The 27,171-nt window shown below is 34.4% G+C and overlaps 1 protein-coding gene across 7 annotated transcripts in view; it reads right to left on the minus strand.

Moving 5' to 3' along the window:
• Positions 1–27,171, minus strand: part of ASCC3 (activating signal cointegrator 1 complex subunit 3) — a 337,033-nt gene that overhangs the window by 227,189 nt on the left and 82,673 nt on the right. For all 7 annotated transcript variants that reach the window (XM_029223639.1, XM_029223640.1, XM_029223641.1 and 4 more), the window contains 2 exons: positions 12,200–12,400; positions 11,624–11,764 (listed from right to left, as the gene is read on the minus strand). In XM_029223639.1, the coding sequence (XP_029079472.1) occupies positions 11,624–11,764; positions 12,200–12,400 (342 nt within the window). The remainder of the gene's footprint in view (positions 1–11,623; positions 11,765–12,199; positions 12,401–27,171) is intronic.

Raw genomic sequence — 27,171 nt, forward strand, 5'->3', positions numbered from 1 at the left:
GAATACATATGAATTTTTTAGATGTGAAGTTACTAAAAGTAGTCTCTACTTTTTTCAGTTATGTGTCTACCTGGAAAAGAATACAAAATAAAATATTTTAGGGTTACAGATGTCATTAGGAGGTTTAAGATTCGTATATTTAAAGAATCTTTTTTTTTTTTTTTTAAGAATAGGACACAAAAGTAATTTAACAGGATTTTCCCCTTAAAATGAGGTCTGGAACTGCTATTAATCAAAGAAGCACTAGTCCTTTAAAACTTGCTTTAAGTGTATATTTATATTCAATTAGCCAAACTTAAAATGACAAATGATGTTTCCAAATATAGTTAAGCCTCTTTTTCACAAGTAAAAAATATAGGCTGAATGCTTTTGCACTTCTGAACTTTATACTACTTTTACATTTCTGTTTATGAAAGTTTTTCTTCTCAGAGCTAACTATATGGTCCTCTGTTTTCAACTTTTAATTCAATAAAATAGTAATTTTAAATAGTAAAATATTTAGAAGTTCCAGACTTCCAAAACAAAAAAACTTTCTTAGTAATCACACACATATAGCTTAGTCATTATCCTGTGATCATTTTAATTGTTTGCTGTCCATTAGCATGAGAACAGTGAATTTTGTAACTTTCACTCAATAAAGCAGAATGAGCTGATGTACACTACCCTCTCTAGCTCAAAAACATAAAAGAGGAAATATTTAGAACAACACAAACACACATACACTAAGATAGAAAAGCCAAAGACATCAGTGTCTAAGGCTGGGCTACTCTCAAAGTTATTGAGACCAAACTGCTGTAATTTGTAGATTGTTATCACCATGTATATAGACAACCAAAGATATTTATAGATAAGCTATTAATATTAATAAGAGCATTTAGCAGTATTGTGGGATATAATATAAACACACAAAAATTAATAGTGTTCTTAAACCCCAATGATAACCATTACATAGGAGGAATTTTAAAAGACAGCAACAAATAATATAAGATCCCCAGAAACAAATCTTAAAAAAGATAATATATGACCCATGATGAAAATTATAACACATTTTTGAAGGTCAAAAAGGACCTAAAAAGTGGAAAATATACAATGGTCATGGATGGAGAGGTGACATGATACAAGTATCAATTCTCCCCCGAAGTATTCCACAAAGTCACTGCAATTCTTATAAAATCTCAACAGGTCCTTTGATGTACTGAAATTACAAGTCTGATTTCAAAATGAAAATGCTCAAGTAAAGGCTGAAGAATAACTAATGTTATTCTGAAAAATGAGAATAAAATAAGGAGGTGGAATTTGCTTTACGTTCAAGGCTTATTCTGAAATAATAGTAATTAAAACGGCATAGTCCCGAGGCCAGGTCAGACATATACAACAATGTAACAATAGAAAGCTCCATAATACCCATAAGACAACAGTAGAATTTAGAATATCATAAAGATGGCATTTCAAATTTACCAGGAAAGTATAGAGAGAAAATGATGATGAAATAGTCGGCTTTCCTTAGGTAACAAAAATAAAATTAGAACCCTGCCCTCACCAAAATAACAACTAAAATTCAGAGAGAGTCAAGACTTAAATGTGAAAAACAAAACCTTAAATGTATTAGAAGAAAAATATAGGAAAAGGATCTCATAAACTTGGGTCATAGTACAGGCATTCCTCGTTCTACTGCACTTCACCTTGTACTTTGCAGATAGTGTGTTTTTCACAAATTGAAGGTTGTGGCAACCCTTCACTATCAGATGATGGTGAGCACTTTTTAGCAATAAAGTATTTTTAAATTAAGGTATTACATTATTTTTTAAGACACAGTGCTACTGCACACTTAATATACTACAGTATGGTATAAATATAACTTTCATATGAATTGGGAAACCAAAAAATTCATGTGACTCGCTTTACTGCAATATACGCTTTACTGTGGTCATCTGGAACCAAACCAGCAGTATCTCCAAATCATGCTTAGTATTTCCAAGAAAATATAACCAAAAATAAGGCACAAACCATAGAGGATGTTGATAAATTTGACTGTATTATAATTTTAAGTCTGTATGGCTGGGCAAAAGACAGTAGACACATTTCATCTTACCCTATTTATTACATCTAAAAAACCTAGACAAAATACATGAAACAGACATCAGAAGACTCTAAAAATTGGAAATAAGAAGTGAGACTGCATAGGGATCTCAGGATTCAAGGAATAACCTGGCAGTGAGCTCCTTTCTTTCTTTCTTTGACTCCTCTATATCCCAACCAGGTGCTGAAGAAGCTCAAAACTAGGAAAGTGAAAGGGTACAGAACCCACCCACAAAACAAAATAAAACAAAACACCCAAGATACAAGAAGTTTCTCTAAACAAAGTACTGATGGAGGGCAGCCCTGATGAAAAGAAACTTTTTTTTTTTTTAAATTTTATTTTTGGCTGCATTGGGTCTTTGTTGCTGCGCGCAGGCTTTCTCTCTAGTTGTGGCGAGTTGGGGCTACTCTTCGTTGTGGTGCACGGGCTTCTCATTGCGGTGGCTTCTCTTGTTATGGCGGAGAACGGGCTCTAGGCACGCGGGCTTCAGTAGTTGCAACATGCAGGCTCAGTAGTTGCGGCACGCGGCCCTAGGGCACGCAGGCTTCAGTAGTTGTGGCCCGTGGGCTCGGTAGTTGTGGCTTGCGGGCTCTAGAGTGCAGGCTCAGTAGTTGCAGCACATGGGCTTAGGTGTTCCACAGCATGTGGGATCTTCCTGGACCAGGGCTCGAACCCGTGTCCCCTGCACTGGCAGGCAGATTCTTAACCACTGCACCACCAGGGAAGTCCCATGAACAGAAACTTTTTGACAACACCAGCCAAACAGCATGAAAAAAAAAATTGTTCCTCCCCAACCTTATTGTGTAATGAGACTAGCACTGAGGGTTTGGGGACACGTGTGGAAAAAGTCCTGACAACTATCCCAGCCAGAGAGTAACAGGTAACAAAATTTAAGTAGGAACCAGAGTCTCATAACACCATACCCAAAATATACAGAGTATGACTGAAAATAACATAAAACCCAGGAAAATCTCAACTCAAATGAGAAAAAACATGCAACAGATTCCAACACTGAGATGACAAAGATGTTGGAATGATCTGACAAGACTTTTAAAGCAACTATCATAAAAATCCTTTAAAGAACAGTTTCAAACACACTCAAAACAAATGAAACAAAGTCTCAGCAAAGAAACATAAAGCAAAACCAAAAAAAGTTGGGAACTGAAAAATACAACAACCTAAATTAAAAACTCACTGGTAGGGCTCAACAGCAAGAATTCAGACAACACATGAAAGAATCAGTGGACTCAAAGATGGATCATAATTATCCAATCTGAACAACAGAGAAAACATACTGAAGAATAGAAAAAGAAAACCAGATCTCAGGGTCCTGTGCGACAATAACAAAAAAACTAACATTCCCATCAGTGCAGTCCAACAAAGAAAGGAGAAAAAGTAAAGGGCTGAAGAAATAAAGGATAAAAATTTCCCAAACCTGACAAAAGACATAAATCTATAGACACGAAGCAAAGTCAAAGAAAGAATCTTGAAAGGTGATCAAGAGAAAGAAAAAACAAATTACCTGTAGGGGAACAGTAATTTGAATGGCAGTGAATATTTCTTTGGAGACCTTGGAGGTCAGAAAAAGTGACACATTTTTCAAGTGGTGAAAGAAAAGAACTTATAACCTACAAATCTATATCCAGCAAAAATACCCTTTAGAACTGGAGATACAATAAAGATATCCTCCGATTTTATACAGAAAGGTAGCAACATTAAATGAAACATATACACAGATATCCAGATAAAACTGTAACCTGAGCATGTGTAATTTCTAACCATTTTTCCTCCCCTTTTTTCCTCCCCTCCACCCCTAAGTATATACACATTTTCAGTGAAATAATCAATAAAATATATGCCAGAGGAAGAATCCCCTTAAGAGAAGAGTAAATTGGGGCAGGAACACTGAATGTGACATAAGCACATGCATATATACACACCACACACACCCTCCCAACTAAGGTTGCTGGATGAGCTCTGAGCTGGCAGAATAATACAACAGAAATTCAGGGTTCCCTCTGCTGTTGCCTGGGCCTAACAGATTTGACAAAGCTCCCTTCATCCCCAGCCAAAATGGGAACAAAAACAAAACCTGAAATAACCCATTTCAACTTCCAAAGCTGCCGAGATAAACTCCGCCCAGGATAAGGATGAGCAAACAAATTGTTTAAAAAGGATAATGATTTCAGAACTCAGAGCAAATGCCTTGCTTTGATACAGAGTTACTGCTAGGAGAGGAGAAACCTTTTCTAAAATTTCTGACCAGTATTTTCACTGAGATTTAAAAGAATACTGCACCTATGATACTAGGAAAGAATGTAGAAGGGATAATCTGAGTTGAGGAAAGAGTATAAGAAAAAGCTCAACTGCTCAACTCAACCACTGAAAAGCAAAATGAATATTTTAAAACAGCAATTTTTGATAAAGAGTACATTTAGGGGGAGACATCTGAAATTAACAGTAGATGTAGAATAATGAAAAATAAGGTTGGAAAAGTAGATTGATGTTTTCACTGATGACAAATTTACTAAATTGTTCAAAGTTGATTTTCAGTTGAACACCAAAGAGGTATCTGTTGCCTACACAGACTACTTCTTCTGACAATAAATCTTAGAATTATATAATTCTCTCTTGTAAAAGGAAATTTTATATCAAACCTCAATAAAATCATAACTGCTGCTAGACCTGACAATCCCTAGCGAACCACAAAACAGATCACATCTCGCATTATACTTAATTTATACAAGATTCTTAACAAGCTAGGTAGTTGTACTTAATTCACTAAACAGTAAAGAGCCAATGAAAATTTATGAGCAAGGAAATATGATCAGAAGAGCATGACAGAGAATTTGCAAATGAGATTAATTTGGCTTTCCATACTAAAAAAAAAAAAAAGATAAACAAACAACACTGAAAACATATTTAAAAATGACAGGGAACGATACCTTCCAGTAACAGCCCAGCACAGAACATGTTTTATCTACTAGTTTTTAGAACATTTTTGTAAAATGATTTTGTATGTGTAAGATATGAAGTGGCAGTTTACAAATTACATATTAACTAATAATACACCAGAAGTACCTCTGTAGTAAAATATGAAAAAGCAAAAAAAAAAAAAAGACAGGGAAAATTTAAGATTATATTTAATTGTGTTAATTATTAGGAAACTTACTTACCAAAGGAAATATACAATGGGAATCATTAAAAAGCTATTAAAAATTATAAAAGTGGAAAAAGTAGGGAAAGTAGGAAATTCAAAAATAAAAGTTGAGTGTGTCTGTACTCCCACATGCCCTGCAATACTCCTGCTTTGCTCTCTCTACAGCCCAATCTCAAAGGCAGTGATAGCAGCACAGTCTATTAATCTGTGAGCACGTGAGAATAGGTAGAAGGACAGTGTGAAGCGGTTAATAACTATATAGTTTCAGGCCTACAGAAATTACCATCATGGATAGTAGGGGTACATCGGAGGAGAATAAAGAGCAAGCACAAAATACGAGGTTCTACTTATAAACTATTACAGAGGCCAAGCACATGGTCCCTGCCCAGATCTAGGGAAGTACAGAGACGAGCAAATGAAACACAGAGAGATGCTCATCAACCTTCTGAATATATAATATATAAATCGAGATAGATTTTAATGAGTTTTGCTTCCTGTATGTGTGAAATGGAGACACTACTCAATAAGGCTTTTGTAATGACTTACTGAGGAGGTATATATGCACTTAGCATAGTGACTGGCCCATAATTTGAATTCAAATGTTACCTGCCTTTTCTTTCCATAAATACTCTTTCACTAGCATCAGTTCATCAACTGAATATGGTATAAGAGCAATCAAAATTTTGTTTGAGATTGCCCAGATTTCTAAGACCACACCAGATCCAAAAGCATGTTCTTTGGGGTCAAGGTATTATTTCATGAATATAAATGAATGGTGCTGTTGGACCCAGGCAAGAGGAAATAAAGTACTTAGAGTTCAAACTGAGTTTAGTAGAATGGGTAAGATTTAGAGAAATGTCAATGAATAAAGGAAGACATCATGAAAAAGAAAACGCAAGACGAAACTTACTAATTAGCAAAGTTCATTTGAGAAAATGTTGAGTAATGTTATTTTAGAAAAAGCAGAAATAGTCTGGCTGAAGTTTATACTGGAAAGCAGCTGGGAACATTAGGCTGAAAATCAGGCTGGATGTAGATTATGAAGAGAATCCAATGTCATACATAAGGAGCTTTCCCCTATAATAGTAGTTCTCAAAACGTTTTGCCTTTTGGACTCCTTTGCACTCTTAAAAATTACTGAGGCCTCAAACAGCTTTTCTTTTTCTGGGTTATATCTATCAATACTTCTTACCTGAGAAATTGAAACTAAGAAATTTTTACAACACAAAATTTCAAAGTATTCGTTCCATTAGTTGTCAGTGATGATGACATCACACATTATGTAGCCTCTGGAAAACTCAACTCTATTCTTGTGAGAAAATGAGAGTAAAAGAAAATATCATAATACTATTACAAAAACTGATTTTAACTTCGCTGATCCCGTGAAGAGTCTTAGCAAACTCTGGGTGTCCCCATATCAATTTTGAGAGTTGCCTCTCTATAGCAACGCAAAAGACCAAATCAATGCAGGGGTTTTTTGGTTTTTTTAAATTTTTTAACATCTTTATTAGAGTACAATTGCTTTACAATGGTATGTCAGTTTCTGCTTTATAACAAAGTGAATCAGTTATACATATACATATGTCCCCATATCTCTTCTCTCTTACATCTTCCTCCCTCCCACCCTCCCTATCCCACCCCTCTGGGTGGTCACAAAGCACCGAGCTGATCTCCCTGTGCTACGTGGCTGCTTCCCACTAGCTATCTATTTTACGTTTGGTAGTGTATATATGTCCATGCCACTCTCTCACTTTGTCCCAGCTTACCCTTTCCCCTCCCCGTATCCTCAAGTCCATTCTCTAGTAGGTCAATGCAGGGGGTTTTTTGGTCTGTTTTGTTTTTTTTGTTTTCTTAACTGGTCTGTTAACGGTATGCAGAAAGACTAAAGCAGAAAGATACAGAAGAAGAACCCTGGATACGGCATAGCAGTGAGATAAGATTACCAAAGTCAAACTTAACATTTACAGAAAATTCCATAAGTCTGGACTTGCAAGTGATAAAAGAGGAACAAACTGACTTAATTTCTTCCCTTAATTTCATTGTACCCACCAGGATATAAAACTCGTTTCTTTAGGTAGGCTGTATCATAGGTATGGTCTCAGATGCTCTAGAATGGTTCCAGTTTCAGGAAATTTTATTTTTAATAAAGACGGTTATGTGTCAAATTTTTATCTAATTTGTGTGACTTCATAAGGCATTATGAAAGTAAAAATCACACACACAAAAAATATCTATCAGTCTATGTGTCTTGATGTGTAGTTTTTTTTTTGTTTTTTTTTTTTTGCGGTACACGGGCCTCTCACTGTTGTGGCCTCTCCCGTTGCGGAGCACAGGCTCCGGACGCACAGGCTCAGCGGCCATGGCTCACAGGCCCAGCCGCTCCTCGGCATGTGGGATCTTCCCGGACCGGGGCACGAACCCGTGTCCCCTGCATCGGCAGGCAGACTCTCAACAACCACGCCACCAGGGAAGCCCCTTGATGTGTAGTTTTAAGATAATGATCTCTGCAATTATATGTTCAGCTAGCCCTGAAAGCTATCATACATAACACTATTTCTACAAATGTGTCCATAAATATAGAAACTGTACATAACATTGTACTGTTACACAAATCTGTAAAAATCCTTTCTCTTTATTGTATAAACACAATATTTTAAACATGATTCAGTTCAAAGTGCCAAGTCTACAAATTATATAAAAAGAATAAAAATTTCTTAGCTAAAGTGACTATATATAATTGTTATTCTTGTTTTTAAGTGATAATTCTCTATATTTTTTAACAAAATCAAATTTAAAATGTTTCAAGGAAAAGCCTGGATGAATAGAATCTAGAGTTGCTAAAACTTTTTATTTTCAACTCAAAATTACTAGCTATGCAACAGGGTGATGTGACTCATTCACAGAAAAAAAAAGGCAGTCAATAAAACCTGGCTGGTAATGGGCCACATGCTGTGTTCAGCAATGACTTTAAAGAGGCTACTATAAATATGGTAAAAGAAATTTTTTTAATTGAAGGAAACTGTCATTAATAACCAGAGCTACATCCTTGATCATTGCTTTTATCTACTAACCTTTACTGAAACAGATACTGGTCTTCACTAATAAATCTTTAAACTCTAGTAGTATTAATAAAAAAAAATCAGGTATAATATTTAAAATATTTAACAACCAGTATGAATGGACAACTGTCCACCAGAAAGGTGGGGTGGTAAGGATGCCAGGCTGACAGGCAAATGTATTCTTTCATTACCACCCCAGACCAGCACTGAGGCCTGGGGAAGTCAGCATTGGTACAGGAAAGGAGGAAATAGGGTGATTAACTTCAAGAAAACCAACTAATAGGAACAGCTGCCCTAGGGCTAAAACTACATCCTGGAGGCCTCCTGCTGGTCCAGGTACTAACCCTTTAATTGCTGGATTATGAGTTGGTAGGAGCTGCACTTGGAGGGTTCTTAGCAGTATCCATTTCCCAACGAGCTAAAAAATATTTCAATATTTTAACAACTGTCATATACCCTGAGAAGAGTTGAATATCAGTCCTTCACAAACTAAAAGTATAGTAACAAATACTGTCGCCACTGATATGACAAAATTCTATTTTACAATTTAGAGATGAGTTTAAAATTTTTTTAATTTTAGCATTCCAAAAACTAAAGCTATTAATACAAAAACAAATACTTCAGTGAACTAAAGCCTTCACTATCTCTACATTTTGGGAAATTTTCCAAAATTCTAAAAGTACTCTTAACTAGAGCCTTCATTATTAAGCACTAAGTCCTAAAATGGAGGCATTTTGGAATTTCTTTTAAAAATTAACACACCTTTACTTTCCCAACTTTTGATCTCTAAATAAGGTAATTTTGTTATTTTCAGTAACTTTAAAAATTAATTATTTCATTTATTGGCTATACACATTATATTGAACTGACTTGAAAACTAAACATCTATAGATAGGCATTTTTCCCCTCACATGACAAACCCTCATTTTACTGATTTTCTTTCAAATACTACCAAGCTCCTTCAGTATCTTGGTGGTTTAAACCACCACCGTCACCACCTAAAACAACAAACTGTGGATATAAAAGATGGGCAAAAGTGACATATTTTAGTATAAATTTATCACAAACTTCGAAATTTGAAGACTTGGAATCCAATCCTATCTACATGATTTACTGGAAATGGGAGCCCAGGCAAGACCTGTTACCTCAATAAGCCTTACTCTCCTCAACGGAACTGCATTGTTATGTCTGTAGGGCAACTAGCATAGTGACAAGAGCATCATGCTAGCTGGTGTCCCATAAATTTTAGTTTCCTTTCCCTAGCCTTTACCAAAAAATTAGGTAATTGGGTGATAGGTTATGAAACAACTATATAGAAGAAAAATAATTATGCTGAATAAAACAACGATTCCTAGAGTAAAATAAAAATTATGCTTATTTTTTAGATTATAACATTAACACAGTCTTACAGTAGAAAAAGTGGGGAAAAAAATCTTCCATAATCCTACCACCAGACATAACTACTATAATTATTCCTCCTGATAGCGTTTTGGTTATTGCATAGAATACATAATTGTATTAACATAAAGAGCTGTTCCTGTATTTTTTTCTAAACTTCACTTTCTAAGGCCATTAAAAATTCCCAGAAAACATCATTTTAAGGAATATTTTATTTTATCAAGTGAAATTTCATATTGTTTAGTCTTCTATTCATAGATATTTAATTACTCTTTCTGTTTTATATTTTTTAAAAATACTACAATGAACATGCCTGTATATAAATATTAAGATTTGATTTTTTCAAGAGTGTCTATGAAAAAAAAAAAAGAGTGTCTATGAAAGGCAAACTTAAGAATAACTGGTAAAACTGACTGAAATGTTTATTATAAGGCACTCTATCCTTATCAAGTCCAAAATACATTTGACTGGAACCTGATTTTTTTCCTTACTATGTGGTTCAGTATACCTGGCATACCCAGTGTCATGGGTTGAATGGTGGCATCCCAAAACATATGTCTACCCAGAAATTGTGGCTGTAACCTTATTTGGAAAAAGGATCTTTACGGACATAATTAAGGTAAGGACCTTCAGATAAGATCATATGTATTAGGGTGGATCCTAAATCTAAAAATACTGTTCTTAGAAAAGTAGGGGAAAGGACAATGCAGGGAAAAAGTCCATGTGAGGACTGAGGCAGTAGCCACCAAAAACTAGGAGAGAGACGCAAAAAGGATACTCTATCAGAGCCTCCAGAAGCAACTAAATCCTACCGCCACCCTGATTGCAGACTTCTGACCTCCAGAACCATGAGAGAATTAAGTGTCTGTTATTTTAAGCCACAAAGCTTGTGATAATTTGTTATGGCAGCCCTAGGAAATGAAGATACCCTCAAATCACATTTTGTTTTTTTTTTTTTCTTTTGCGGTACGCGGGCGTCTCACTGCTGTGGCCTCTCCCGTTGCGGAGCACAGGCTCCGGACGTACAGGTTCAGCGGCCATGGCTCACGGGCCCAGCCGCTCTGCGGCATATGGGATCCTCCCGGACCGGGGCACAAACCCGTGTCCCCTGCATCGACAGGCAGACTCTCAACCACTGAGCCACCAGGGAAGGCCCTCAAATCACATTTTAAATCAATGTCTATTCACTGTTTCAAAAGCTACATCATCTATTTTCCATTAAACTCCCCTGAATTGTCCCATTAGTATTTGGTTATACATTATTTTATTTTTTACAAGCACTATGAACATCACCTACTTACATGTTGCATCCATTAATGATAATTTAGTTGTAGTTCTAATGTGGTTTTTGTCTACTCAGTCATAAGATCCTTGAAGGCAGGAATGGTATCTTAAATGCCCTGCTTGTCATACATTTCACCTAATATAGTGCTATATACAGTGCAAGATTTAGTAGCTTCCTATTTGCTAAAATACAGAATGACTAAAAACTTTTTTATATACGTTAAACCATCCTTATGGAATACTTTAGAACTAGTGGGATCCTTTAAAGATCTATAACATATAAAGTATAAAGATACATTTTCCTGTTCTTAAAACTGAAGTCTGGTCTTATGAAAATCCTCATTGCCTATTGTTTTAAAAGATCAACATTTACTGTCAATGACTTAAAATCTACACCAGGAATCTAACAATATTCAAGATATGGTAAGAATCATGTAAGTTAGAAGGGCTATAATAGAACAAAGCGCCAGCAAAAACCTCTTGTGTAGAGGATAGGCTGTGGTTACAAATAAAGAAGTTCACCACGTTACATTCATATTATGTTTTACAGTTACTTAAGGTATAGTTGTTTAACAATTGGTTGGGAAAAAAAAAAAGAATGGTATTAAGCAACAACAACAAAAATCTAAGTATACAACATACCTGAGTTCGTAAAATTTCACTTTTTGACAACTGCATATCACCAGTCAATTCTTTCACAATGATGCCCAGTGGCTCTAGACGTTTGCTGAAGTAATTTGTCATTTCAGCTGCCAACGCTTTCATTGGAGCAACATATACAATCTGCGCCAAAGAAACACTAGCTTGATGAATGAGCAAAAACTACAACGTCAGTACAAGTCACTATTTATTGTGAAATATGATTCTAGCCACTTAGGGCGAAAAATCTTAATAGTGATATATGAAAAGCACTTATCTTTGTTGCATAAGTGTGCAGCTGTTTACAGGACAATGGAATTTGTTGATATAGCCTTATCACTTTGAAAACTGGTGCTTCAAAGCTAAGTGCATTTTCATAGCTTTCACAGGGGTAGTGGGATTTTCATAACACAAATAGGGATTGCCTAAAAGTAATGAAGTAAATCATGCAGCATTTTTTACATGACTTCATGTATAATATCCTTAAAAACTTCCAGATCTCATGTAACATGTACAACTGCAAAATGATTTTAAATTTTACAATTTAAAAAGCTGTTGTCGGACTTGTTAATTTCCTACCTTAAATTCATTCTTTCTGATAACACCTTGTTGAAAATGCTGGCGAATTTCATGCAAAACTGTAAGCATTGCAATGTTGGTCTTTCCAGCTCCAGTAGGGGCACAAATCAGCATGTTCTCATTGGTGTTGTAGGCAGTCTCAAACACAATTGACTGGATTCTATTGAGTCTTCTCATTCCTTTAAAAGCCAGCTGTCCAATCTAAAAACGACATGACCCACTATAAATGATAATATGTGAAGGTCTCATACAAAACATTAAATGCAAATTTTTAGTGATAAAAAACCAAACGACTAATTTGTTTAGTCTCTCAGTGTGTCCTGTATTTAAACTAAGGGTACACAGCTGACAACTCACAACTATTGTACAATTCTAATACACTTGGGAATTGTAACCCACTAAATTTGAAAAATATGATAATGAGACTATACCTGTATCTTTGTACACAATCCTAAGTACAAAACCATGATAATAATGTAATGAAACAAAATTAAACAGGTATCTTTTGACTTCATATGATGATAGCCTAGTTTATTTAGATTGAGGATGACAAATGAAAGTGCAAACAAGAAAATTCCTGGGGATATAAATCAATAAGAAATTCTGTTTCAATATGTTATGGATATTTATAGATACTTTTTTGAAAAGGCAGCCTTAATAGTAGGAATAACAGCTGTAGATTATGTTTGTTCAGAACTTACACTGTGACACATGCAATTGTAAGCACTCTCATATATTTATTTATTTAATCCTCAAAACAATTCTATAGTATAGGTACCATTATTATGTCCTTTTAATAGAGAAGAAATTAAAGACACAGAGTGGTTAATTAATTTTTCCTAAAATCTTCTATACGAAAAGTCTTTAGAGATGAAAACTACGATGTCTGAGAGTAAACAAAACACTGGATGGAATTAATGGCAGGAAACTGGAATAGCTATATTAATGCCAGAAAAAAATTGATTTAAAAGCCAAGAATATTACCAGGAATAGAGACCCAGTCATTTCATGAAGAAGATCATTCAATCCTAAATGTTTATATACCCAATAACAGATCTTCAAAACACATGAAGCAAAAACTGACAGACATGCAAAGGGAAATAGGCAAATCTGCAATTTCAGTCAGAGATTTCAACGTCCTTCTCCAAGAACTGAGAAGTCAAGTAGGAGTGAAAATCAGCAAGGCTACAATAGATTTGAACAGCACTATCAACCAATTTGACCTGACTGACATTTATTCATCTAACAATAATTCTCCTCAATTGTTCATGGAACATTTAACAAGATATATATATATATATATACACACACACCATATTCTGGGCCATAAAACAAGTCTTAATAAATTGAAAAGGAAGCAATACATACAAAATATATTCCCTGATCACAATGGAGTTAAATTAGAAATCCTTACTAGAAATATCCTTAGAAAATATACAAATATTTGGAACTAAATAACGTTCTTCCTAAATAACCCATGGATGAAAGAAGGACTCAAAAGGGAAATTAACTATTCTTAACTGAAGAAAACGAAAACTCAACGTATGAGAATTTGTGGATGTTGCTAAAGCACTATTCAAGGAAAAATATATAGCACTAGCCACCTATATGAAAAAAGAGGAAAGGTTTCAAATGAATGACTTCATCTTTCAAAATAAGATATTAGAAAAAGGAAAAATTAAAACCGAAGTAAAACAGAATAAAAGAAATAATAAAGATCAAAGTAGATATCAATGAAATGAAAACAGAAAAGCTTATTCTTTGAGATCAATAAAATTGATTAATCCCTAAGCCAGACTGATCAGGAAAAAAAGAGAGAAGACAGGGAATTCCCTAGCAGTCCAGTGGTTAGGACTCTACATTCTCACTGCCGAGGTCCTGGGTTCAATCCCTGGTTGGGGAACTAAGATCCCACAAGCTACGTGCCGTGGCCAAAAAAAAAGAGAAGACACAAATTACTAATGCCAAGAATGAGAAGGATGGCATCACTAGAGATGCTGCAGATATTAAAATAATATAAGGGAATATTATAAACGACTTTATGCCAATAAATTTGACCATTTAGATCAGATGGACAACTTCCTTAAAAGACACAAATTACCAAAGCTCATTCATGAAGAAATATACAACCTAAATAACTCTGTATCTGTTACAGAAACTAAAGCTGAAGTTAAAATCCTTCCCACAAAGAAAACTCTAGGCCCAAACAGTTTCACTGGTAAATTCTACCTAACATTTAATGAGGAAATAACACCAATTTTTCATGGAGTTTTAGACTGTTCACAAAAACTGCAAAGGAGAGAATACTTTCCAAATCATTCTATGAGGCAAGCTTTCCGGTAATACCAGAACCAGACAAAATAAAACTGCAGACCAATATCTTTTATGAACATAGAAAAAAATTATAAACAAAACTTTAGTATATCGAATTCTACAACATAATACTATATCATTACCAAGTGGGGATTATCACAGGAATGCAGGGTTAGTTTAACATTCAAACTCAATGTAATTCACCATAATAATACACTATAATGGAAAAGCCATATGATCATCTCAATAGATGTAGAAAAATAATTTGACAAAATCCTACACCCATTCCCAACCGAAAAGAAAAACAATGTCTCAGCAAAATAGAAATAGAAGGGAATTCCTCAAACTGTCAAAGGATATCTACAAAAACCCTACAGCTCATACTATACTTAATGGTTAAAGACTAAATGCTTTCCCCTAAAATCAAGAACAAGATATTACGCTCACCACTTAATGCCATACTATATGTTATACTCACCACTTATCATAGTACTATATCATAGCTCCAGTCAGTGCAATCCAGGAAAAAAAAAATTATTTTTTAATTTAAAAATAAAGGCATTCATATAGGAAAGGAAGAAGAAAAACTGTCTTTATTTAGAGATGACATGATTTCCTAGGCAAAAATCTGATGGAATCTACAAAAAATCTCCTAACACTAATAAGTGAATTTAAGAAGGTTGGAGGATACATGACCAGCATTTTTTAAAAATTATATTTCTGTATATTATCAATGAAAAGTCGAAAGTAAAAAATTTTTTTAAATCAATTACAATAGCATCAAAATTATAAAAATTTTAAGAGATAGGAAACACTTATGTACTAAAAACTATGTAATTTTGCTAACAGAATGAAAAAAAATCTATGAAAGATGTCAGTTCTTCCCAAATTGATATATAGATTCAATGCAAATCCAATTCAATATCTCAGCAGGCTTTTCTATAGAAATTAAAAGTTGGTTCTAAAATACATAAGGAAACACAGAGGATCTAAGAAGAGACAAAACAACTGTGAAACAAAAGAACAATGTAAGAGAGCTAAAACTACCTGATTTCAAGGATTATTAAAAAACTAGAGAAATCAAAACAGCATGGTATTGGCATAAAGATAAATAGATCGAGGAACAGAATAAGGAATCCACAAAGAAATCCTCACATATACGGACTGCTGATTTTTGACAAAGGCTCAAAGGCAATGCAAATGACAAAGGATAGCATTTTCAATAAATGATACTGGAATAAATGGATAGCCACACACAAAAAATAAACTTGGATCCATACCTCCTACCATATACAAAAGTTAACTCAGAATGGATCATTGACCTAAAATGAAACTTAAAACTATAAAATGTGTTCAAGAAAATAAAAGATAAATTTTCTGTGGTCCTGAGTTAGGCCAAGATTTCTTAAACACAGCATAATCTATAAACAAACAAATTGATAAACTGGACTTAAGCAAAACAAAGAACTTATAGTCTTCAAGATAATGTTAAGAAAATGAAAGAAGAAGCCACAGCACAGGAGAATATCTCTGTGAAACTTACAAGTGATAAAGGACTTGCATCCAGAATATATAAAGAATTCTCCAAACACAATGATAAGAAAACACACAATCCAATTTTTTAAATGGTCAAAAGATTTGAACAGTCACTTCACCAAAGAAAGTATGCGGATGGCAGTAAGCACACAAAAAAGATGCTCAACACCGTGAGTCATTAGGGAATTGAAAGTTAAAACCACAATGAGATAACACTATACACCTATTAAAATGCCTCAAAAATTTTTAAATGCTTATTGCAAGTGTTGGTGGGGACGTGAAGGAACTGCCACTTAATTTTTAAAAAGATAAACATACACTTAACGTGGTCCAGCCATACCACTTCTAGGTTTTACCCAAGAGAAAAAAAAAAAAGTATATGTACATACAAAAGCTTGTAAACAAGTGTTCATAGCAGTTTTATCTGTAATAGGCTAAGGCTAGAAACAACTCATATGTCCATCAAAAGATGAATGGATAAATACAATGTAGCACATTCATACAATGGGATACTACTCAGTGATAAAAAGGAATGAATCACTGAAACATGTAAAATAAGGATGAATCTCAAAATGATTGTTGAATGAAAGAAGCCAGACAAAAAAAGGAATACATACTGCATGGTTACATTTATATAGAAATCTAGAAAATACAAGCTAATCTATAGTGACAGAAAGCAGATTAGTTGATGCTTGGGGGTAGGGAGGTGGGTGGAGGGAGAGATCGGAGGGCTTGCAGGGGGCACAAAACACCTTTTGAAAGTGCCCATTATGTTCACTATCTTGATTGTGGTGATGGTTTCACATGTGTTTACATACTCTAACTTATCTAATTTTCACTTTAAATATATATGGTTTATTGTATGTCAAGTATACCTCAATAAAGCTGTCTTTTTAAAATTAAAAATAATTTTATAGACTTATCTGTTATATCCACTTATGCCTTCATTTGGATACACACACTTTGAAGATATCAGAGTAGTATCTCTAGGGCCTAGAAACTCTTGGGCAGACCGATTAAACACCTTGAGAGGACCAGCGATACTTTCTCATCGATCTGTGCTGATGACTCAGCCTTGGACTGGCAGTGCAGCACATTTTTCAGAACACGAGGCTTAGGGTCAGAGGCCTAGGTTAAAAGATTGGCTTTGTATTTGCAATGTAACTTTGCACATAATTAACACCTCTGAGTTCTATTTCCTCATCTGTAAAGTAAGGTTAGTTATACTATCACACAAGGAAATTATAAAAATAATAAAAATAGCCAACAATTACAGAGTTCTTATTATGAGCCAATCACAGGGTAAATCCTTCATATGAATATCCTAATTATTTGTAATAACCATACCAGATTATTTTACAGATGGGGAAACAGAGACTTCAAAAGACTTAAGTTCACACAGCTATAAATGGTGAAGTTAGGATCTGAAGATAGTGTAACTTCAGAATCACAGTCTTTAATTGCTAATGTTTATAAACCATATAGTATAAACCATACACAGTGTAGGTACTTGCAACTGTGTTGAAATAAATTAACAGCATCTATTATCATCGCTGTCATATATCATCTTTGTTTTTTATATGAAGCTTCTAAAATACTATGGTAAGTTAATGTTACAATTTCCAGTCTTTATAGACTCATGACAAACGTCCACTATTCCTAAACTATAAATCTGATCATGTCACGTTCCAGCTTGAAGATTTTCTGAGACTTCTCACTGTCCATTTTAACTATACAGGGTATGTAGCATACAAGATCTTTCAAGGCACAGAAGGTATAGCAAATAGAACCCTTCAAAATGTGAACCCTTGTTATTATCTTCCACTACTGCCATCTATACATACTATTCTCTGGACATTCTTTGTGCCTTTGCACCACCTATAATACCTTTCCCAGCATTGAGAAGCTCTTCATTATCATTCAAGTTCAAGTTCAAATGTAATCTCTGGTCCCCTCCAATTCCATACACAATTATTATATTTATGCATTTATACTCTGCCGTATTTCAAAAGATTTAGGGAACTCCATTTTTCTCAGCAGCTGGACATTCACACCACCCCCTTTATATATATATTGCCATTATGGCCCTTAACCACAAACACTGAAATGATTTATTTATATGTATATCCGGCCCACTGGATTTAAACTAAGGATTCAGTTTTACTACTCTCTGCATTACCATAGTACCTGACCAATTGCCAGGAACATAATAGGTCTCTAAATAAATTTTTACTGATTGACAAATCAGTTGAATAAATGAGGGAAAAAGTCTTAAAAATCTTAAAAAGATACACACTTCATTCACAATATCTTCCAAAGGAAGAGTAAACTGGATCTAAGCAAAATATGTAGCAGTTCCAGAAAAAACCTATATTCAATCTTGAATAAGAAACATTTCTTTTGTTCTTAAAGGTTACAGTTCAATAAAGAAGCAAACTAAGGCATTAGAAGAATATATTCACAAACAAACCTATTACACATGGAGGTTTATAACATTCTATTCAATTCAACAATCATTTACTGATCACTTGTATAAATATTACTATACTAAGAACTTATGTCAGTATAAATATTTCTTCTCTTAACGAAAGTAAGAGAGTGTCTAAAATGATCCTTAGAATATTTAGCTTGTGGTTTAAGGGGGAAAAAAGGTGATAAAATTATATTACGTCATTTCAGTTGTCTATAATAAAGATATGGACTATGTGCTGAGGTATCTGAGGGGAGAGAGAGTCACTAAGAAGAATGCTCTTTCAGGTAGAAGGAACTGAGTATTAGAAAAACACCTGGAACTAGTTAAAAGTTAGTAGTTTTGTGACAGAGATGGGAGGAAGGGGAAGCAGAGATAATGAAGATGGAAAAGTAGGTTATGACCAGACTATGAAGACAGGACTACCATAGAGACTCATCTACCTCTAAAGATTTTCCTGAAAGAATAGAGGGTAGTGGAGGAAACTAAGGCCTAGAGAAGTTAAACAACTCACCCGAGTCCACACTGCTAGTAAACTGTGGAAGAGATGAGACCTGAACTGAGTTTGTCTTAGCTCCAAACACAAATTACCACCAAATATACCGTCTAAAATACTACCATACAATGATTCAGTTTGCCAATTAGTAAGTCTCGACATTCATTTAAAAACCATTGCAAAAGATTCCTTAAATTACTGTTGCATATATACAGTCTTTACTAGCAACAGAACATGCTGATGAGAAACAAGTTACCAAAAAAAAAGCAAACCCCTACAAAAATTTATAAATTACTTCCGCAGCCCACATTCTGCCCCCTCCCCCCAAAGTTTATTTTTGTTTTTCATTTTAAATTTAGAAAAATGGATGAAATAATTTTCAAAATAAACTTGCTGGTAAAAAAAATAAAAGGAATGTGTACAGGCAGCAACTGTAACAGTATTAAAAAATATCACTAGAGGATTCAGTATGTTTCAAGTTATGTTTGTGAGCTACTAGAACATGAGATAATTAAGTTAAAGTTCACTGAGCATAAGGAATTTCTTGTATTGAAATAATATTCAAATTATATTCACAAATATCTTAAGAAAACAAAAGATTAAAGAGGAAGAAAAAGTGTGACTATATCAAAACTCTATTTTACTTAAATTTAGAACTATGTAGTAATAACATTCATTGTTTTATTTATATTTCATACATACACTAATGTCTAATTAAATGGCACTAACAATCATTGCTTCCAAATATTTGATATTCTTCTAACTTAGAAGAAACACAGGTGTTCATTTTATACATGAATGAATATACAAAATTGAACTGCAATTATTTTTCTTAGAGTCTTAGTATTTGCTCTTAAATAGAAAACTGAGTATCATGGCTAATTTATCATAAAGGCTTTATGTTTAGCACAGTCATTTGAAATATGTACCATTTTCCCTTTTAATTAGTTTTAACTAAGCATTTTCAAAACATCATAATCAGTAGATGAAAATGTTACAAGTTTCATCCTAAATCCACTTGCTTATGTATATTTCAGATTCATCAGACTACTAATCTTACAGAAATGACGTGACTCATATACGCAATCCCATAGAAAATACGTTTCTGATATACTTTACCAAACACTAGCTACACAGGCCGTTACCAAATGCACGCTTTATTTTTAAAAAATAATCTGGATGATACTATTTACCTGGAAGAACAAAAATGTACACTAGGGGCTTCCCAGGTGGCGCAGTGGTTAAGAATCCGCCTGCCAATGCAGGGGACACGGGTTCGATCCCTGGTCCGGGAAGATCCCACACGCTACGAAGCAACTAAGCCTGTGCGCCACAACTACTGAGGCTGTGCTCTAGAGCCCGCAAGACACAACTACTGAGCCCATGTGCCACAACTACTGAAGTCCATGTGCCTAGAGCCCATGCTCTGCAACAAGAGAAGCCACTGCAATGAGAAGCCCACGCACCGCAATGAAGAGTAGCCCCCGCTCGCCGCAACTAGAGAAAGCCCATGTGCAGCAACAAAGACCCAACACAGCCAAAAATAAATAAATAAATTTATTTTAAAAATGTACACTACACATACTGCACTAACTGTTTATAGTAATCAAATGTAGGTACTTATACTGCCAGTCAGTTAAAATGCATTAACTGGGTATCTAAGATGAAGCCAGGATCATGTCATCCCTTCCAAGTTAGTATATGTATCATAAGCTTAAGTTTTAAATATTCTAACAGCAAACATCAATTTCAGCATGTATTTAGGAAAAATCATATAGATACCAAAGACATACATTATATAATCTTCACAGTTTAAGTTTCCTCTGGCTCTAGATAGCATGTGCCTTAGGTTCAAAATTTCAGAATCAGAGATGATCACAGCTCAGTACAGGCCGTCCAAGCTCTATATGCTGGAATCCACCACTCTAATGCTTCCCACAAATCACGTTCCACACCACAAACTACTTAACAGCCATGGAAGGTATTCTATTCACTAAGATGGAAAGATCTTGTTATTTGAAAAAAGCAAGATGCATACCCATATTATAATATGCTACTTTTCTCAAAGATGGTGGGGGTGGGGAGTAGGGAATAAGAATCTGCTGTTTATATATATTTAACAGTTAACACTAAAATATGTTTATATTTGCTTGTAGACATTCTGGGAGAATACATAAAATCTAATACTGTGATTTTTAATAGACTGAAATAAGGATCTGGGCAGACAGGGGACAAGGAAAAATTATGAGACTTTTCACTACTTAAAGATTTCTAGCTTTTAAAATGTGATAATACCTATGCAAAAAGAAAAAGATAAAACACACACACAAAGATATACAACTGACTTCCTTAAAAAAACGGAAAAACTAAAGATGTGTCTGATTAAGTGGAGATGCCTAAATGAGCTCTCAAGTATTGCAAAAATATTTCATATTAAAAAGTTCTTATTATTCCTAGAGTTTTACCCTCCAGAGACAAAAAGGTAATTTAAAAAACCTTCAGAAGAGTAATTCAATTTAAGTCATATGTCCCTCCACTCACTGTCCTCCTCAACATTCTCTTTTTTGGTCTTAATAGGCTGAGTTCATCAAAGGTTTCTCTCAATTAAAAGTTTAGGAATAGAAGAAACAGCAGGTTCTCTTCCTATATCCAATACCTGTAGCATTAGAGCTAGGACCTCACCTAGGACTCTATGGTTTCAACAAAAGTACAGACCTGTTATTAACTGCAAAGCCTAAACCACACCTGGCCATTATCTAAAATGTACCCTCCCATTCGTTCATCGTACACTGAACTCTGCCTACCAAGTGCCAAGCTGTGAGGACTTACTCTCTGTCCTCAAGAGCTAAAGGCGAAGCAAGTGAATCTGGACCACCAGGAGTCTGTTACCTGGGTCCCAACTATATCTCTGCTACCACACACCTCCACACCCTAACCTTTAAAGGAACGGAACCAGGGAAGACCTGGCACGCTACTTCACTGACGGCCAACCCCAAACTGATGATCTGTGACCAGATCAGTAGACTAATACATTATAAAAACAAAACCTAAAATGTTAAGTTATCTTTAATGCTCTTAATTGTAGATAAACACATAAGATAATATATTCCTTATTATTTAAGTTGGCAAGTAAGTTGTTCACTAATCCGTTTAATGATAATAGTACCAGTTAGCTACCATTTCTAATTGAGCACATACTACACAGTAGGCTTTGCTTTAAATGCTTTAAGGGGATTATTTCTCTCAACATCGAAAGAAAACCCATGAAGTAGGTCTTTTTTATTACCTTTATTTTACAGATGGGGAAACTTGGCATGGAGAGATTAGAGAGTTTGCCCTAGGATAAATGGCCAGTAAGTAGTCGAGCAAGGACTGGAACGAAAGTTCAAATTTTAAAGTCCAAGTTAAAAACTTGTAAAGCTTACTGATTTCATTACTTTACACTTTTATTCCTTATGCTGATTTTTTAACAAAGTAACTTAGTTTTATAGAAATAAATATAAATATAAAAGTATAAAGTCAATGAAAATACTGACCATACTAATAATCAAATAAATGCAAAATAGAGTCAGAGTGCTTTTTAATCTGGGTGTTTAAGATTTTTTAAAAACTGATTATTCTTGGTAATGTTTACATCTTCATATGCATCATACACATTGCTTTTAAATGATCAACATTAATAAATTTGCATATCATTTAACCTAAAAATTCTACCTCCAAAAATGTATCCAAGTTAAACTAACAACAAGAATGCCAGATAAATAAGCAAAAAGATGTCTGCTAAAATATCATTTATAATAAAAAAAACTAATACAAGTTGAACGTCCATAAATAGACTGAGATCAGTAATTCATGATGCATTCTTTATGAATTACAGTAGTTAAATAGGATGAGGAAGATATATATGCTTATAACACGCCACAGAACAGTAACATAATTAAGTATAATCTGTTAATACAAAAAAATTATGGAAAGATATAAATCAAACTGTTCCATTGGATCTGGGATTATAAAGGAAGTTTTACCTTCTGTTTTGTAAGTTTAGATATTACATTTTAGATATTACTTCTTTTATAGAACAGATTTTATAATCAGCTTCACAAAAACGCTTTACTCTTTACATAAAAGAAATATTTATCTTAAGGAAAAACAAAAGGGGAAGACCTACTGTACGGTGTCTTAATGTATTAAAAGTAATAATAATTTCTTTCTTGACAGATATAAATACCTCATGTTTTTATGTCAATATAAAGTAACTGATTCACCCTGTTTTTCATTGTCATATAAAGAGTTCTACATCTTTACCAAACCCCAAATTTCCAATTTGTACTCCCACTTGAAAACTGAAATATTACTGAATTCTGTTAATTAAGAGATTAAAAAAAGAAAAAAAGAGATAAGAAAGACAGTGTATGGCCACTATTATTTCCTCTTTACTGAAGAGTTGTGTGTTTTAATGTTTCATGATATTAATTCATTTTGAACCAGACAATCTGGGTAGAGGAAATTAAGTCTTAGCAACAAAAGACCTCAGGAGAGTAATCTGCTGTTAAGTCTTTGAAGGAAATAAGATTGTAAAATTTTGTGAAAAACAGGTAAGTTAGTTACTGTCTAAAATGAAACTGAGCCAATTTGCATTACATACAAAAAAGCAGTAAGAAATCACAATGCATAATTCATAATCCTTTCATATTATTTAAAGGAATGCATTTACATCATTTAGAAGAGTAACCAAAAATACTCAATATGCCCTTAAGTGTCAATTCCTAAAAATTCTCTCATCCTGAAAATAGCCCATTTCACAACAACCAAATGGGACTTCTAAATATATTGTACTCCCTGATGACAAAATGATAAATAAGTAGGTATTACTGGCCTTGAAGAGAAGAAAACAAGGAGAGAAAAACGAATAATAGCAACACTGCTAGATTTAATTGAGGACTTAAGGCATAATGGGTGTTAGAAAGGAGCACTAACCTCTTCTTGGAAGCGTAAGGTACACTCCTCATTCCCAGGTTTGAGCTAAGGCTTACCTGCTGAGAAAACTGAAGAAAAAACCTCAAGAGGGAATTTTAAAAGACAAACAAGATTCTGGCTGCACAGTAACAATGTCCACCGATGAACCACCAAGATCGCACATGTGGGTTTCTACCAGCACACTCTTAACAAGTCAGCAGGTCAGATGTCCTTCTGAAACACCTTCACCAACGTGCTATGCCGAGAGTCACATTCCCAATGCACAAGAAGACAGTAAAAGACATGACTGAACCTCACTTATGAGTTTGCTTGTGTTTAGACAGAACCATCAGAATAAGCGAGGGCTTGATTCACAAAACCAGTATTACAATTACATATACAAACTTCAGATGCAATTAGAGATAAAGAAATTAGAGATAAAGAATCTGGCATTTTCTACTAAGTTAATAAATTATTTTCATAAGGGAGATAAACTTATCCTGACATGTATATATTATAAATATCCTTCCAGGATGTCACTTTAAGTGTTAGATCTTAAAAATGTAAGACACTATTATTTAATTGGTATTATAGTCTTTTTGACCCAAACTGTGGGGCCTGCCTTCTAATAAACAGCCGCACTTCTAACCACGGCAATAAAATAGAAGCAAAAGAGTCTCTGTCAAATTCTGTTAAGTCCCACACAGAATATGTCGTTTTCAGTTTCTTGGCTGATATTTGTAGCAATAACCGGTTTCAGCTTTGACCTTAACTTGTAAATTACTTTCACTAGCTTGCTTGAAATCTTTAAAGAGGGTAAAGTATCTGGGCACTTATGCGGTCAAGCTCACAAAATGTTACAGTTCTTAAATTATAGGTGATTTCTTAATTTAAAATGTTTTTACAGTACAAATGACTTTAAACTTTCCAAAACTAATTAAATAAAGCAAGGATGTCATTTTAAATATATATCTCCTTAAAGAAGAAAATCTCATATTAACAGAATCCTCATCAAATGAATTGTTTTGAAGGATAAGAGGCTATTTTCACTAACTAATCTAACAGATTAGATTTTAATCCAAGAATCCATTTAATGTAAGATAATAATAATATAGCAAAAATGTGTTATATAAGTGAAAGTATTAATGACTTATTTAGAATAGTCAGTTCAATATACAAATGTGCACACGTGTGTATTCAAACATTCCAATGCTTAATAACATACTTGGTACTGACTTCCTGAAGAACAAAAATTTATAATTGCCTATTTAAATTGGTACCTTTTAAATTTTCCAATATTTTAAAAACACAATTTAATGTCATTAACTCATTTCCATAAAAGAGATGATCTCAGAATTTTCTTTACTGGAGAAACAAGCAGTAAACTGGACTTATAAATGGCTTCCTTAAATTGAAATTTACTGCTCATTCCCCTCATGAGATCTGAAGCTCACATAGAAGGGTTCCAGGGACTTCCCTGGTGGTCCAGTGGCTAAGGCTCCAGGCTCCCAATGCAGGGGGCCCGGGTTCGATCCCTGGTCAGGGAACTAGATCCTACATGCCACAACTAAAGATCCCGCATGCCTCAACGAAAAGATCCCTCATGCGTCAATGAAGATCCCACGTGCCGCAACTAAGACCCGGCACGGCCAAATAAATAAATGAGTATTTAAAAACAAAACAACAAAAAAAGAGGCGTTACAAATACACTGAACCCACCACCCAAAAGAGTGGGGGAAGGACCTAGTCAAAGGCTAGGGAGGAGCTCGGCTGAGGGTGTGCTGAGGCGGCTGATGCTTTGAGAACAGGTTCTTCCTACTTGGAGTAGGGAGTATTGGTGCTTTGAAAAAGGACAGATTTTTCAGGACTCAACCCTTGAGATCTTCTTCATTTATTTGCTAATGTGGGGAGCAGTAATCTGGACGTTTCTTAACAGTCTCCCAGGTGATTATCAAGTACAAACAGGATTGAGAACTGTTAGCTCAACCTTCCCTACCCACTCCCAACACAGTGATTAAGGTTTTCTTAGTCATCTGACTTTTTCATAATTTAACACAACCTACTCTGGAAAGAACAAAGTACATTTTACTCAGAAAAACTTCTGTTTAAACATGTATCAAATTAGAAGGGAATAGTTAGGTAAGGGGACCCCCTGTAAGATAAATGCTTTACTTGAACTTCTTGTGTAATATGTAAAGATTTAAAGGATAAACAAAACATTTAAAGAAATCATGAAAGATATGCAATAAAACATGATATTATGCAGACTGCTTAAGAATTCATTAAGATTTCTTTATATATTGATTTCCTCTGATACATTTAAAATTACCCAAAATTACATAATTATTATTTTCATACAACTCTGAAATTTATCAAGAATGTAAGAGCTTGCTGAGAATGCAAAAAGCAAGGTGACCTATCTATGTTTATTTAGTCACTCTTTGATATTTGCACCATTGGATCAAATTTAAACTTGTCCTCTCCAAAACCTCTTGTTTTCAGTGTTTATACAAGGTGATTAAGTTAAAAAATGTGATATAAGGTACCTAAAGAAATGCACAATATTAACTAAAAAAATGCAAGTTCCTTTGCTTTATCTTTATTAATTTAAAGCTGTCTTCTGTATTACGTTCAGTATTCATCTTTGAGGAATTTTAAAGTTATTTATACCAAAATAATTCCACCTATCAATGTCTCTTAACAGAAAGATTCAAAGTACACCCTGAACTTTTTCAGGATTGCAATATCATACTGCAGTTTGGGTGGCTAATCTCCCAAAATATATCACAGATAGTGCTACACATATTCTGTGTGCTGACTCATGTAATCTTTTCAGAATAAATAGTCCGATGAGGAAACAAATTTAGACGTGCTATGTAACTTGATCCATACCACAAAATGTGCGAATGGTGAAGCTGAGAATTCAACATCAGTTCTACTTGCCTAATGGGATAGTAAGTTCCTCAAAGGCACGATCATAATTCTAAATCTTTTGGTACCCACCATAGCACAGTGCCTTGCATCAATCAAGAGTTCAAGAAATGACTGCTGATGACTGATAACCAATCCGTACATATTTTCAGAGACAAATAATGAAAACCATGATAGGCCTGTGTAACCACAATACATAGATATGTTGGAAGATACGGGCTAAGTCCATTTCTAAAGCAACTTGAAATTCCCACATTATAAGCTAAATTC

The sequence above is a fragment of the Monodon monoceros genome, unplaced genomic scaffold, assembly GCF_005190385.1.
Source record: "Monodon monoceros isolate NGI ecotype Baffin Bay Population unplaced genomic scaffold, NGI_Narwhal_1 Super_Scaffold_15, whole genome shotgun sequence".
In the NCBI taxonomy this organism is placed as follows: Eukaryota; Metazoa; Chordata; class Mammalia; order Artiodactyla; family Monodontidae; genus Monodon; species Monodon monoceros.